The sequence below is a fragment of the Piliocolobus tephrosceles genome, chromosome 14, assembly GCF_002776525.5.
Source record: "Piliocolobus tephrosceles isolate RC106 chromosome 14, ASM277652v3, whole genome shotgun sequence".
NCBI classification, from domain to species: domain Eukaryota; kingdom Metazoa; phylum Chordata; class Mammalia; order Primates; family Cercopithecidae; genus Piliocolobus; species Piliocolobus tephrosceles.
In genome coordinates this window covers 106,161,915-106,177,819 of record NC_045447.1, presented here as the reverse complement: position 1 = coordinate 106,177,819, position 15,905 = coordinate 106,161,915, and the positions used below count along the sequence as shown (strand labels likewise).

Below are 15,905 nucleotides of genomic sequence, written 5' to 3'. Positions count from 1 at the left end.
TAGGCAACAAGAGCAAAACTCCATCTCAAAAAAAAAAGAAAAGGTAGTGTCTTCTTAAATGTTGGGTATGACATTTTGATCTGCCTATTAGGCTAAATTAATTGTTTTGTTCAGATCTGTAATCTTACTGATGTTATTGTCTGCTTGTTCCGTAAGAAGGATGGCCAGAAACTTTTCATGATAATTTTGAATTTGCCTATTCTTACTTATCTTGAGGCTATGCTACTAGCTGCCTCAGAGTTAGAACTGTTACATCTTCCTGGTGAATTAAAATGTTCATTTTGGTGTCCTTTACCATTTCCTTTAAATTTTTATTTTTCTTTTTACCATCACACAATATGTCCATTGTAATCATTTAATCAGTTTAAAGTGTCCTTTATCTCTGGTTATACTTTTTGTTTCTTTTGACTGATTGTAATGGAGCTTCTCTAGGTTCTTTGGTTTCATATTTGCACTATGTATCTTTTAATATCCTTTCATTTTTAACCTTCTGTTTTTGTATTTAAAATGTGGCATATAATTGGGTTTGGTTTTTTATTCATTCTGACATTCTGTCTTTGTTATTTTATTAGACTTACACTAAAGCTTAAATTTAAAAAAATTTTTCTTACCTATTTTAGGTTTCTGTTTCTCTTCTCGGACAGTCTTTTGGCTTATTTATTTATTTATTTGAGACGGAATCTTGCTCTGTCGCCCAGGCTGGAGTACAGTGGCGCCATCTTGGCTCACTGCAAGCTCCGCCTCCCGGGTTCACGCCATTCTCTTGCTTCCGCCTCTCGAGTAGCTGGGAGTTTTTGGCTTATTTATCATTCCATGTCCCCGCTCTGCTTGGAAGTTGTAGATGCCTTTACTTTTTTTCTAGTGGTTGTTTTAGTTATTGCCAGCAAGCAGTTGGCTTATTAAAGTCTAATATTGTTTAGTACTTTTACCCTCTTCTTGGGCAATGCAAGGTTCTTAGAGTACATTTTACTGCTGCTCCTGACCTCCATTGTTATCGTTGTTGTGTATTTTATTATTTTAAACTCAAGGAGACATTCTTAATTTTTTTTTATTACAGGCATTATTCATTTACCCATGTATTTATTTCCCACGTTGCCCTTCATTCTGTCCTGTATCTCTGAGTGTATGTATATATATTTGGGATCTTTTTGTTCTTGTCTGGAGAGCACTCTTTAATATTTCCTTTAGTGTAGGTCTGCTGGTTATGAGTTCTTAATTTTTGTTTCATGATATGTATAAATGGTATTTTTGGAGGCTTTCTAGAATCTGTGGCTTGATGTCTTTTTTTCATTTTAGGAAAATATTAGTCTTAATTTTTTCTTGTTTTTGCCCATTTCCTGTTTTATTTATCTTTATTTTAATTTTTATGAGAGATGGGGTCTAACTCTGTCACCCAGGCTGGAGTGCAGTGGCATGATCATAGTTCATCATAGCCTCAAACTCCTGGGCTCAGGGGATCCTCCTGCCTTAGCCTCCTGAGTAGCTACAGAAGCATGCCAGCATGCCCAGCTTTTAAAAATGTTGTTTTATTTTTTAAGAGATGAAGTCTTGCTATGTTGCCCAGGCTGTTCTCAAACTCAAGGCCTCCTGCCTTGACCTTCCAAAGTGCTGGGACAGGCGTGAGCCACTGTGCGTGGCCTTTTTCCTCTTTTCTTTTGGATTCTAATTACAAGTATGTTGGACACATTCTCTTAATTTTCTGTGTCTTGTAGCCCTTGCTTTATCTTTTCTCGGTTGTATCCTTTCCATGCTTCATTCTGGGTATGTTCTTGTGGTCTGTCTGCCAGTTTATCAGGTATCTTTAGCTTTCCCATTTTCTTACCTCTGCCTTGTTCCTTGACCCCAAATTATTACCTCTTTTTGTCCAACCCATATCTTCAGGTTTAGAAAACTAAACTCGATTTAGAAAACTAGTTAATGTGGTAGTGTTATGCTTCCTAAATAACATTTGCATTTTAAAAAGAGTGAATAATGTGGGCATTGCAGGTGTTCTGGAAGAAACAGTGGAAGAGACTTCAGACTCTTTGGACCATAGTCGTTAGCTGCCCCTCAGCGTATGCCAAAGGTTGGTTTTGCCAGTTCTTCACCTAGAGCTACAGCAAGGATAACTGTTCCCTCCTTGTAACCCTAGCTGTACCACCGCAAGGGGAACCACAATTAGGAGAAATGCTAGTTGGTCTTCTGTCAATCATTGTTACATTGAAATTATCGCCATCCACCTGCATATCTTCAGTTTTTTCTCATCTGCTGTTTAATCCGTTGAATTCTTAATGTCTATTTCTGCATCTTTTTCGTTCTAGAATCTCTGAACGATTCATTTTTATCATTTCCAGTTCTCCCTGAAGTTCTCAGTTTTGTCTTCTATTCTTTGATACAGCATGTGTGTCTGGCACCTCCAATAGTTGGAATCCATGCATGTGTGTTTCTTTCTACTATTGTGGGTTTTTCTTTTTTCAGTGGTACCTTTTTCTTTTTCTCTCTTTTTTTTTTTTTTGAGATGGAGTCTTGCTCTGTCGCCCAGGCTGGAGTGCAGTGGCCGGATCTCAGCTCACTGCAAGCTCTGCCTCCCGGGTTTACGCCATTCTCCTGCCTCAGCCTCCTGAGTAGCTGGGACTATAGGCACCCACCACGCCGGCTCGTTTTTTGTATTTTTTAGTAGAGACGGGTTTCACTGTGTTAGCCAGGATGGTCTCGATCTCCTGACCTCGTGATCCGCCCGTCTCGGCCTCCCAAAGTGCCGGGATTACAGGCTTGAGCCACCGTGCCCGGCCACCTTTTTCTTTTAATAGACTTGTTTTTTAGAGCAGTTGTAGGTTCTCAGCAAAATCAAGTGGAGTATGTAGCTTCCCACAGACCTTCTCCCCCATTGTGGTTTTGTTCTTGCTGGTTTCCATTCATGTCATCCTGTCTTCTTGTGTCTGCCTAGTTTTGCTTGTGTGCTAGAAATTGTATTTGAACAATTATTTTAGAAGTAACTTGAGGCCTAGGATCATAGGCCTCGAGAGAATTTTAGGTTTGTTTCTATCAGAGGCCTGGGAAACACTAGCAGCGGAGTCATTTTAATTCAGTTTTGATGGTTTGGTCTCTTTGAAGTAAAACTGTAATTCCTGGTAGGGCCTGTTGACTTTGGCTCACTTCTACTCTTTTTTTTTTTTTTTTTTTTGAGACTGGGTCTCCTCTGTCTCCCAGGCTGGAGTGCAGTGGTGCGATCTCAGCTCACTGCAATCTTCACCTCCCTGCAGTCTTCACCTCCTGGGCTCAAGTGATCCTCCCACCTCAGCCTCCCTGAGTAGCTGGGACTACAGGCGTGGACCACTACACCTGGCTAATTTTTGTAATTTTTGTAGAAACAGGGTTTTGCTATGTTGCCCAGGCTGGTCTGAAACCCCTGAGCTCAAGTCGTCTACCTGCCTTGGGCTCCCAAAGTATTGGGATTACAGGCATGAGCCACTGTACCGGGCCTCACTTCTACTCTTAAAAGGGCAGTATTTTGGGTACTAATCCAAAGAAGGGCGTCATGACGGTTCCTGTCCCCATAGCCCTGAAGTTTGGTTAAAAGTTCCTCTCAGTCAGCTGTGGAATTATCGCTGCCCTCTCTTGGAAAAGCAGATCCAGATACCTTTGTCCTTCCCTGGCTTGTTAGCTCTGCCTTCAAGCAGATATTTTGTCTAGCTTTTTTAGTTGGCCTCAGCAGTTTATTGGCCTCAACTACCTATTCTCGCATTACATGAAGTGGAAGTCTAACCTCTTCATTTTATGACACACACACACCCAAATCTGATGCCAAAATCAGGATGCTCAAGTACCCCAGTTAAGTCCTCCATATCTGCAGATTCTGCATCTGGAATTCGCAGACACCAAGGGCCGAATGTGTGTGTGTGTGAGTGTGTGTGTGTGTAATTCTCCCCCTCTGATGACTGGAAAATACTTCATTGTTATATTTTGCATTTCCTTGATTTTAGTAAGATTGAACATCTTTTCATATATATATATATATATATTCCTTTTGTCAATTTACGTGGTCTACTTTTGGGGGTAGTTTTCTTTTTTCATATTGATTTCTTACACTTTACATATTCTTGACGTTGATACTCTGTTACATGTTGCAAATATTTTCTCCCAGTCTTTCATGTATCTTTTGCCTTTGAATTATGACTGTGTTATATAAAAGCTTATTATTCATTCATTGACTTATTATTGAGATGGGGTCTCAAACTCTTAGGCTCCAGTGATCCTCCCTCCTCGGTCTCCCAAAGTGCTGGGATTATAGGTGTGAATCACTACACTTGGCCCTGCTAAGGCTTTTTAATTTTATGTTTTCTTTTCTTTTCTTTTCTTTTTTTTGAGACAGAGTTTTGCTCTTGTTGCCCAGGCTGGAGTGCCGTGGTGCGATCTTGGCTCACCACAGTCTCCACCTCCTGGGTTCAAGCAATTCTCCTGCATCAGCCTCCCAAGTAGCTGGGATTACAGGCATGCGCCACCACACCTGGCTAGTTTTATATTTTTAGTAGAGACAGGCTTTCTTCATGTTGGTCAGACTGGTCTCAAACTCCCGACCTCAGGTGATCCACCCGCCTCGGCCTCTCAAAATGCTGGGATTACAGGTGTGAGGCACTGTGCCCGGCAATTTTACATTTTCAAATCTTGAGAAACCTTAATGGCTTCTGGGTTTTGCCTCTTAGAAAGGCTTTTGCAGTACACTAAGGATGTAGTACATGTTATACATTCTTTCTTATATTTAGTAATTCTTTTGGACTGGGATGTTTCTGTACTCTGGGAAATAGCTGATTTCCCAGCTAACTGAATAGAGTGTAAGGATAGGAGCTGCTCATTTCCATCTATGTGAAAGGTTTTCTCAGGCCCCAACAACAGTGTGCGGGCCTGAGCTCAATCCATGCTTGGAGGTTCTTCCCACTCCCTCTTGTCCAGTCCTGCGCTTTGGAAGGTGCAGCTTGGACATTTTCAAAGGCCATATCCTCCGGGTTACATGCAGTTGAGGGGAGCGGTTAAAAGGGAGACAGGAGATGATGGTCTGTCATCAGTAGAAATATTGAGGCCAGTGACTTGTGAGGCCCAATTCCTTTTTTTTTAACAGCTGTTTATTTTTGTGAACGTGAGAGCTCTGCAATGTAAAACAATCCAGACCATATGTGAAAGCCCAAAGACGGAAGGGGAGAGAGTGCCGCACGCTCTGCTCTGTAGAGGGACAATTGTGAGCATCCTTCACCTCCCTCCCTGCCTGCGTCACACATGTGAGCATGTGTACGGCTTTACGTATGTCACCTCTGACAGTGCGGTGTTTCCGTATGTCACCTCTGACAGTGCGCTGTGTGTTGAGCTGTCTCTGGTCAGTTTGGACAGACCCACATAGCTTGGAGCGTGTGTTGAAGAGTGCAAATGTCAGAGCCAGCGTACCGGGTTTGAGTCCCTGCCCTGCCATTGACGACGGCCGAGTGATGTCTGTGTGTGTTGCTTGTCTGTAAAGCGCGACGCCGGCCGTGCTGCCCTGTCGGGCTGCTGGGAGGGTGGAGCGAGTTCACACACACAGCCTGTGGAAGGGTGGCCGTCTGCAGCTGTCTCTGGTGACTGTGATGTTCCGGAGGGAATGGCGTTCAAGTGACGCCTTGCCAAACACCCTGTGCACTGTTCTTGCAGGTGTCGAGTGATGCTCGCTCGATACTCTGCGTGTGGCCAACACGCGGGGCTCAGGCGGCTCACTGCTCTTCCTTCCAAAGGCCGACTGTGGGGACCTTGCTGAAGACGGATCATCTGTTTCAGGGTCTGGAGTTGGGGTCCCACACCGCTTGCCGTGAGAAGTCAGGGGGCGGTGCCGGCCTCTGAGCAGCCCCGTGGGGCTGAGGGCTGGCCCAGGTGCCCTCACAGGGCGACCTCCTGACGCCCCTGCTCGCTGTGGCCCACGCTCCTGACCCCACCCTCAGGTTCTGAGCAGGAAGCAGTCCCCGCACTTGGCCACTGGGAAGGAAGGTTGTGTGGGGGCAGAGGCTCCCTGTGTGACCTGGAGATGATCTTTCCTGCCCCTGCAGGTGCAGCAGTACCGCGTCGCCATGACTGCCAAGGACTGCTCCATCATGATCGCGCTCTCCCCCTGTCTGCAGGATGCCAGGTGAGGCGACCACTGCAGGGCCTGCAGCCTGGGTCTCGTGGGGTTTTATGGACAGCTGGTTAATTGTTAATAGGACAGCTCGTTTCCCCATATTTAGAGACTCCTTGGCCTATGTGACATCACGGGGCTTACTAACTCTCGCCCTCTAGAAGCTTGTAATTCGGTCGAAAGACAGATTTATGGAGAGTAACTTAAAAGGGTTGTTATTACATTGAAAGTTTCTGTTTTCTAAGAAAATACTCCAAGAGCTCAGAAACAATGTGGACAGTGAGCTGCCCATTCCATTCCCTCAAAGAAAGCCAGTCCGTGAGATGCGTGGGTGCCTGTGGCCCTTGTTCCTCAGTCTCCCACGGTGCCAGCGTGGCGCACCTGCCTTTTTACTACCACAGTCATTTGAAGCCTGTGAGGCGCGCGTTTTCTTCTGCTTCCTCCCTGAATAACTGGCCTGTGCGCAGCCCTCTCCCTAATGCCACTGGTTTTGTTTAGTCCCGTCTCAGTGTTTCTGGGAACTCGGGATGAAACTGATAATCTCATCGTTGTTAGACAGCATCTCCATCACTGATCTTCAGGGGTGCCAAATCCTGCACCCCGTATTTGCGGAATGTTCCACATTCTTCTAACATGTGTGCCTGGGTCAAGATGACCTTGGTTGCTGGCTGCCAGCCACTCGTTTTCCCGGTGCTTTTGAACTAAACAGTTCCCAGGATTCCTGTTGCCTGGCAGGCACAGAATTGTTTACTTTCCAATATGAAATACTGAGGAACATGATAGGGCGTAACTGAAGTAGAAAAAAGGTTGTTCTATTTAGCTGAAAACTTCTGTTATCCCCTAAGGAAATAGCTACAGGGCTAAGTTATGAGGAATTCCTTAGCCGGATTAAGCTGGTGGTGTTCGAAGAGAGAACACCCACAAGGATACCGCCGTTCAGCAGCCCCCGGAGCAGGGACGCAGCCGGGCAGCGGAGATGTGCTTGGACGCGGGGTGCTCAGGTGGGCTAAGGCGGCTGAAGGACAGACGTGTTACTCTCCTCGTCTAGCACCCGGGAATCTCTTAGTGCCTGGTCAGTGATGTCAGAATGGAAACCCAGCACGTGGGGAAAGCTGAGGGCCCGGGTCCTGACGACCAACTGCTCAGCAGAAACGACACTGGGGAAGAGGATGTGTCCCGAAGGTGCTGAGCCACATGGCTTAGACCTGGGGTGAAGGTACGGGAATCATCCGGCACAAAGCACTCTAGCCAGGCCTTTCTCAACAAAAGGAGAGGATCTCAGAGAAGGCTTCTCCTCCGAGAACATGAGAACATGGCATGTGGGCTGGGCCTGCTTCCAGGAAGGTGTGCGCAGTGGCCGCACCTGTGAAGTCCCAGTGACTGTGGTGCTCTAGAGGCCTAGGGACAAGCCAAGGCTGGGATTTATCATGAGTCGTCTTGGCATCTTGAGATGCCTGGTAGGCCTGAGACTAAATTTAGATCCCTAGACTTTAATTTACAGGTCACAGATAGACTGACCACATTTCAACTTCTTACACCCCCTAAAATAAAGGCTTCTCCAGCTCTGTGCTACTGTTTCTGCCCTGTCATAAAGGAAAATGTCTCAAGTTGGATCTGCCTTCCTGTCGCTGCAGAGCTTTGCCCCTTTGGGAATTTGGAACTGTGGAGAGAGCCGCCACGGCTTCCCGTGCCTAAACCCTGCTGCTCCTCTCGACCTCCCATTTGAAACACAGTGCGCGGCCTTGGCTTCTCCACCCCGATTCCCGGCAACCCCCAGCGGGTCAGTGTCCTGGAGAATGGCCTTCCAGGCAAGGGCAGCACCCCCTGCAGCCAGAAGGCCACCTGAGCCTCATTCTCCAAGGCTGCTGGAGGGCACACTTGTGGCACAAAGGGACATGTGTGTCCCTGGGGCCTCTTGCCCAGTCTTGTCCTCTGGGGTGCTGACAGGAAGAAGAGCATTTCTGTGTCAGGAGCTGGTGCCCGCTGGTCACTGCCATTGGCTCCCATGGAGCTAGCTTGTAGTTGACCCAGGTAGTCAGACCCTCCCCGGGAGCTGCCTGGAACATCCTTCCTGTCTTCACACCCATGGTCGTGTCAGGTGCTGCTTCTGAGAAATTAACTGAGGTGTCCTTTAAAATACGTAGCCCTAGTCCTGGGCTGGGGATGTGACTGTTCCAGCCCAGGTGCACCGAGCTTGGGTCTCAGGCCTCAGAACTGAGGGGCGCCTTGGGCTTCTGTGGTTCTCACAATAAAATGTGGCCCCTTGGGAGGAGCTGCAGGCACCTTCCAGCTTCTGGAGGAGGCTCACGACCTTAATCTGTAAACGAGTTATTTGCTGTTTACTCCTCAGGCGAGAATAGTTACTGACCCCAGCAGCTGAGTCAGGGATTTGTTTTTCCTACAAACAGGATTCTGGGGCAGGTGGCAGTGAGCGCCGAGGCCGTGGTGAGCAGCGTCACTCACAGCAGGGGCGTGCGCATCAGTATTTCCTGTCCTCGGCAGGAGCTTTTGAAGTTGGGGTTTGGTTTGTTGATTTCTAAATCTTCTAAATCTCGAAGAGTAGTAAACATTGGGACACCAGAACCCAGGATACTTCTCTTGGACTGAACTGAGCTGAGGTCACTTATTTAGCCAGTGCCTGGAGTGCTGCGTGCTGAGTGCCCTGAGATGAGAAGCGGGACACAGCAGAATTCAGCACTTGGAGTAATCCGAAACGTGTTTTTCAGGGCAAATAATTATTCACATCTTGTTATAAGCACACGACTTCTGATGTTTATTAAAACCACAAAACTAAGCCCTGAGAAGCAAAATACAAAGGACTGAAGATGAAATTTGAGAATAAAATGAGAAACCAGATCTCTTCAGATGTGAACCAAAGGAGCCTGCGTTTCTCAGCAGACAGGAGAGGCACAGGAGAAGGCTTGTCGACATTTCATCCATTTGGCGCTGGAATGGCCAGATCTACTTTTTACTTTTTCTTGGTTTTGTAATACTTGGCTCATGATAAAGGGACTTTTCAGCGCTCGTTTATACCACTGGGCTGGGGGAACATTGCTCACATGATCCACGTAATTACTTTTCCATCTTTCAGCCCTTTAACCCTCTCTCGCCTGGTATGGTGGGGTGCACTGGCCTGAGGAAGCTTTGCGTGCTGCTGCACACAGCGCAGACAGCTGTCCACACGCACAGATGCCCAGAACGAGTGCTTTTTGTGAGCTGGGGTGTGAGGCCATTCACTTCTCTTTTTTTTTTTTGAGACGGAGTCTCGCTCTGTCGCCCGGGCTGGAGTGCAGTGGCCGGATCTCAGCTCACTGCAAGCTCCGCCTCCCGGGTTTACGCCATTCTCCTGCCTCAGCCTCCCGAGCAGCTGGGACTACAGGCGCCCGCCACCTCGCCCGGCTAGTTTTTTTGTATTTTTTTTTAAGTAGAGACGGGGTTTCACCGTGTTAGCCAGGATGGTCTCGATCTCCTGACCTCGTGATCCGCCCGTCTCGGCCTCCCAAAGTGCTGGGATTACAGGCTTGAGCCACCGCGCCCGGCCTCACTTCTCTTTTAAAAGAGATTGATTTATCTAACTTTGCAGAAGTCAAAGAAAAATAGAAAAAAACCCATACTAGTTGAAAGGAAGGAAGGAAGGGAGAGAGAACGGGAGGGAGGGAAATGAATGGGAGGCTTGTGTATCCTGAAATGGTATTTTTTACTTGCAGCTCTGATCAAAGGCCTGTGGTCCCTTCATCGAGGTCCAGGTTTGCCTTCTCTGTGTCTGTGCTGGACCTTGACCTCAAGCCCTACGAGAGCATTCCGCATCAGTATAAACTGGACGGCAAGATCGTCAACTACTATTCAAAGACTGTATGTGCCAAAGACAACGCCGTGATGTCGACTCGGTTCAAGGAAAGCGAAGATTGCACGTTAGTTCTCCACAAGGTCTAACTCTTTCCCTGCAGTGTCTTTGAAACTTGAACACAGAATGTGAAGGCTGAATGATAGAGCTGTTTTCTGTTGTGTTGGGTGAGCTTTGGTTGTGAATGGTTTTGCTTTTCACCCCTGTTGAGGTGGGATTGCCTCCTGGAGACATGGAATTGAAGAGCGCTGGGAACATCTTCCTGGACAAGGAATGTAGGACGTGTGTGTCCCAGGAAGCTGCTCACGCTCTTCAAATGGAAGTGTCCGTTAAGCCCTGGGAAGACCTTCTGGATAGATCTTCCTTCCCAACCAGGGCTCCTGTCTGATTCTCTAATGCTAAAAGCCTTATTCTAAGACCCAAGGTTTGGATCTGCTACCACCAGACTCCTAACATAGAAAACTTGAATTGTCACATACATTTTACAGTTTGGACTTTAAAGAAAACATGGATACTACTGGAACTTTCCCCAGCTGAGTTACATGGTCACTTTTCAGTGCAAGCCACATATCAACACAGGTTTTTAGGTGGTTCCCTGCTGCAGAGCGTGACCTCGTGGTCGTGTAGACGCCGGTTCTGAGCAGTGTAGACTCAGGGTCCCTGTGGAGGTGCTGAAGCCCGTGGTTCCACACGGGGCAGCAGGGAGCGCAAGACTCAGGTCAGGATGGACACCACTCATGCGAGCATTGACCTTTTTTTTTTTTTTTTTTTTGCTTTACAATTTAATCTTTCACACGAGGGGGAGATGAGTTGTTCTTTCCCACTAAAAATTGCTGCTGTAGAAGTTGGAGGTGGAGCTGTGACTGGCTGAGCTGCTGTGGCCGGGCTGGGATGTGTGCCCCAACAGCTCAGTGCTTTCCTGACACTCCAGCGTCTGGGCTGGTTGAGGAACGAGTGCTCTCTTCCTCCCGGACCGAGTTCCTCCCTCGGGTTTGCCTTGAGACGCATTGAGTTTTTGGGCCCCGTGGCCTCTCCCTGTCAGGCTGCCACAGGCCCTGCTTCCGGAAGGTGAACAGCTCCTGGCTGCTGCCTAGAGGGTTCTCGTTGGGGTCACCAAAGTGTGCCCGGCTGCTATGAAAAACGTTGGGAATCTTGGTTTCAGTTTTTTATTCTATGCTAGGTTGTACAGACTTATTTATATCATCGTTTTGAGGGACTAATGGAGGCTTATTGTAACATATAACATTAGCGAAACTGTGGAATTATATGAAAATTATACATGAGAAATAAGGAAACTATTTTGCTGATTGTAAATTTTTGTGGGAAATTTTGTGATAACTTGAGAATTATACTTGTTTGAATCAAGGCAACTCTTCTAGAATTTATTGTTCAATTCTGTCATATTTACTTCTAATTCTACACTCAGAGGTGCAAAAAGATACTTACTTATACAACTGGACACTTTTACTGTTTTCTTCTCACTTCGAATGACACCGTCTCATACACACGGGTCCTGTGTGCCGGGATGGGGGCTTTGGAGACTCACCTAAGTGACGTGCATGGAGCTCACAGACGGGCCACAGGCTCTGGGAAGTGTGGAGGGAGTGGCCGTGAGTACTGTCTTGACCCACGGGAGTTCACTGTTGCTGGGCTGGGGCTGCCTCGTTTGGGAGGATTTTGCCCAGTGTCACGGTGTGCGGAGGATGCTGGGTCCTGGGTTCAGGTGCACATGAGAGGGAACCCCAGTCCATGGGAAGGTGGGCTGGGCTCCCTAGGTCCTTCAGGGCTGCAGGAGTTACTGCCTAGCACAGGGCCCAGACAGGGCTGGACTGGACACAATGAAAACAGCCTGTATTTGAGGGAGAAGAGAAAACAGGTGGAGACCCCCCCCCCAACCTCTGTCTGGTCTTGGCTCACACCAGCCCGGGCTGTGAGGAGCCCCTGAGCAGTAGGTGCCACTGCTGTGGATGCGTTTCTGGCACGTTCTGGAAACTGCTGCTGCTGTGTAGTCATGACAGCCCTGATTGGTTTGAGACAACACGTGGTCACAGATCCTAACAATGCTAAGTGGGCGACTGATGAGGTCACGGTTCTTATGGCACATCCGGGACGATCAGTGTAGCACTTAGGCGCTGCAGGGGGGTCTTTCATAAAGGACCTCATTCCCCACGTCCTGGCCCAGGAACAGTTGTCTTTGCTGTCTTAGGCCATTCTTGTTACTGAGCTGACAGCTCCACTTTCTTGTGGAAGACCAAGAACAGTGAGGATTTGCCGAGACTGCCTCTCAGTGCCACTGTGTGGACCTGGGGGAGGTAGGGAGTATGGGCGTGGCTCCCCTGGGCTGCTAAGGACAGTTTAAAAATGAGGTGCCACAGGCATCCATCTCCAGAGCCCCCAGGAGGCAGCAACCAGGATAAGGGTGGCTTCTCCCAGCTGAGCAGTGTGGCCGCCATGTCCAAGGTGGACTCGGTGTGAGGCCACGGTGGGTGGGGGGATGGGGCCTCCCCACACATCTGAGGACACACGACCACTCGGTACAGTCTCTCAGCTGTTAAGCCTATTTTTATAAACCACATTGTACATGTCCCTTTTATTTGGCATTTTACACTTAACTAGCTGTATTTATTTTTCATGTCATGAGAGTTTCCATATAATGTGCCATAACTGCATAGACAGCATGTCTTCAGGTTGTGGTTCTAAGTGGAAAATAGCAAATGTTTATATTCAATAAAATCGCATGCTCCTCCGCGCAGCATCTTAATCCTCCCGTTCACTGTTTTAGAACTAGTTGTTCTCCTCTGCACAAAGCGATTTTATCAGGCTCTCCAGAGCAGCTTCGATTCCAAGCACTCCGAGCAGGGTTCGGAAGCTGAGAGGAGCGGCTTCTATGGCTCTGTTCTTGTCCAGCTCCAGGGCTATAAAGAAAACATTAAACCGGGTGAGAAACTTCAAGGTGGCAGCTTTTGGTTTTTTGTTTTCTGCTGGCATGGACCTCACCAAGACCCCGCCCTCCTCCCGACGGGCTGCATGGGATGGGATGTGCTACTGGCGGGCGAGGAGATGGCGTGAGTGGAGGCCTCACCGATGGCTCGAGGCATATTCCCTGTGCATTCAGCCTGGGAGGGCCTTGGGGCAGCAATCCCTTTTCATGTTCTTTTTGAGTGATTATTGATTAAAATATGTAAAATTGATAGACAAAGTACATTAATGAGATTTCCAATTTTTGATTCTTGCCCTTTGAAACCCTGATTCTTGCCCTTTGAAACCCAGAGGAAATAGGCAGGTGGCTTTGCTGGGCATGTTGAGAAGTCACCTAGAGCAGCCACACCCAGGGACCTACCTCGCTGTGGGACTTTGGTGAGAAGATCCAGCTTTGGAAAAACCTTCCCGTCTTCATCTATTTGTATCCTCCAAACAATGACTAATTCAAACCTGAAAAAGCGATAAAACATGTCGTTCTGTGCTTTTTGAAATCTGGCAACAAGATTAGCAACCATGAGTTGCTTCTGGTCTCCATTTCCCCATGCTGGGCTCCCCTGCTCCTAGAAACTGCGGCCCACAGCAAAGAAGAGGCACGGTCAGTAGCACAGGCAGATGGAAGCAGGACCACAGGACGGTGCTGCTCTGTCCGCACTGCATTGGCAAACATCAGTAGGCCAATACCAGCGAAGTAGAGAACACGGAGCAACAGAAACTTCCAAATTACTGGTGGGAGCAGACATGGACGAGCCACGTTGGAAATAATCTGGCATTGACAGAAAGCTGAACCTGCACCCAGGAATTTCATTTCTAGGCAGTTGAGCCCAGGAGAAGCTTGTGTAGTGTGTGCCAGGAGGTGTGAGCCAGAACAGACAAGCCACATGCTCCAGAGCTCAAGAGCCTGTGTGTGATCCCCTCCGGGAGGACGAGCAGCGAAACTGCCCTGCAGCTGCTCATGACCCTGGAGGAGGTGAGGGTGACAAAGGCAAGTCCCAGAAGCCTGCATAAGGACCACACGATTTTAAAGCTTGGAAACCAGTTGAGTTGAGGCCTTCACACACAGGTCACAAAAGCACACCCAGATGGATACATGTCCACACATGCACAGCCAAGGGAAGAGGATGGAGAACACGGCACAGGCCAGGGTGGCGCTGGGGCTGGTGGAGGGATGGGCTGTGCTGTCCCTGTCTTGTTTCTTCTCACTGCTTTGGGGTGTTCCACTCACCCCTGGCTTCTTCCCTTGGATTTCTAAGTAACAGCAGATCCACAAGCATCTCCACTTTCTCCCAGCCTCCCTTCCTTGACCCCATAAGTCCTGGGGCAGGCCCCAGGACTGGCGTTTTCCCCCTGTGGCCCAGCACATCCTCCAGAGCTCCAGCTGCCCGCACCCCCACGCTGGGCATACCTGCTGGGACCACTGATTCCTCCAACCCGTGACCTTTAGTTCTCGGTTAGGTGGTTTACTACTTAGAGTCCTACTTAGGTGGTCTCCTGCTTAGAATCCTTGTTTTAACAGGAAATGGGAGGCCCCGTGGCCTGCGCAGACTCACCCTGGCCGGTGGGCACTGCGGATCCCCATGGAGCAGGAGGAGGGCCCCTCCAAGAGGTAGACGGCATCTGGGTATTTTTCCTGCATGGGGAGAAGAAACGGTTACAGACAGATCCACTGGTGAGGAGAAAGGGGCCGTGGGAGGGGCACAGGGTGCCGTTCCAGGTGTCCGGTGAAAATCGGGGTCCGAGTGTTCACGCAGCACCCATGGGCGCCGACTGCCCCTCCTGCCCTTGCTGTCACACGTCTACCCCACTGTAGGTCTCTCCACAACCTCCAGGCTCCCATGACTGCTGCTTCCCCAGCATGAACATGGTACATAACCGCCCTACAGCTGCATTCTCATCTCACAGGTTTCCCCACACCCCTTCCACCTGGGATGGCTCCTTGGTCTGCCCTTGTCCGTCACAACCTGGGCGGTCTGGAGAGGACTGGTCAGAGGATTCCCAAGTGGAGGCGCCAGGCTCCTTGCTGGAAAGCAGCTGTTTTCGCAGGGTTTTAGCATCTGACCTGAAAAGCCCTTTGAGCTGAGGCTCCGTGAGGGCTGTGGCTGGGCCTGGACGCCCCTCGCCTTCCGTCCTCAGGACTCACCGCGGTGGCGCCCAGCCCACATGCGTCCTGGGCATGGGCAGGAGCCCACTCGGGTACCCTCACTGTGCCCAGTGGTGGCGCAGCTCCCACTGCAGTAAGGGAAAGGCCCTGCCTTAGTGAAAGCTTCATGATGAGATGGCATTTTATGGTCAAAAGCCTCCTCCTGAAAGCAGGGAAATCAAGTGGAATCCCACCGATTTCCAGGCCTCCAGTTCTGGGAGAGTCTGGTTTCCCCCATGGGCTGTGAACATTCTGGACACATCTGCTTGTTTTTGTTACTCACAGTAGGACCCGGTGCCTCTAGCTCTACCAGAACTGACCCGCGAATTTAGATCAAACCACAACAGTGTGCTTACTGGAACCTGAACAGATGATACATATTCAAAACTGATAAAAGTAATGGTGGCCCTATTCTCTCAGTTCTTAAAAATTTGTCTTTTTGGGCCGGATGCGGTGGCTCATGCCTGTAATCCCAGCACTTTAGGAGGCTGAGGTGGGTGGATCACGAGGTCAAGAGATTGAGACCATCCTGGCCAACATAGTGAAACCCTGTCTCTAGTAAAAATACAAAAATTAGCCGGGCCTGGTGGCATGCGCTAGTAATCCCAGCTACTCAGGAGGCTGAGACAGGAGAATCGCTTGAACCTGTGAGGTGGAGGTTGCAGTGAGCCGAGACTGTACCACTGCACTCCAGCCTGGGCGACAGAGCGAAACTCCGTCTTAAAACAAACAAAGTGTGTGTGTTTGGCTGGGTGCGGTGGGTGGCTCACACCTGTAATCCCAGCACCTGTAATCCCAGCACTTTGGGAGGCCAAGGAGGCAGACCACCT

General features: G+C 48.9%; 2 protein-coding genes across 4 annotated transcripts in view; one reads left to right on the top strand and one right to left on the bottom strand.

Annotated features, from left to right (window-relative positions):
• IPPK (inositol-pentakisphosphate 2-kinase) overlaps window positions 1–11,326 on the top strand; it is a 70,930-nt gene extending 59,604 nt beyond the window's left edge. For all 3 annotated transcript variants that reach the window (XM_023187802.2, XM_023187801.2, XM_023187803.1), the window contains exons 12-13: window positions 6,045–6,124; window positions 9,820–11,326. In XM_023187802.2, the coding sequence (XP_023043570.1) occupies window positions 6,045–6,124; window positions 9,820–10,045 (306 nt within the window). In that variant the 3' untranslated portion in view covers window positions 10,046–11,326. The remainder of the gene's footprint in view (window positions 1–6,044; window positions 6,125–9,819) is intronic.
• Window positions 10,709–15,328, bottom strand: CENPP (centromere protein P). The gene is made up of 3 exons (XM_023187804.1): window positions 14,486–15,328; window positions 13,297–13,388; window positions 10,709–12,871 (listed from the first exon to the last, which is right to left on the bottom strand). The coding sequence occupies exons 1-3, from the start codon at window positions 14,569–14,571 to the stop codon at window positions 12,741–12,743; spliced, it is 309 nt and encodes a 102-aa protein (XP_023043572.1). The 5' UTR covers window positions 14,572–15,328; the 3' UTR covers window positions 10,709–12,740.
• Window positions 15,329–15,905: the final 577 nt, after the last annotated feature.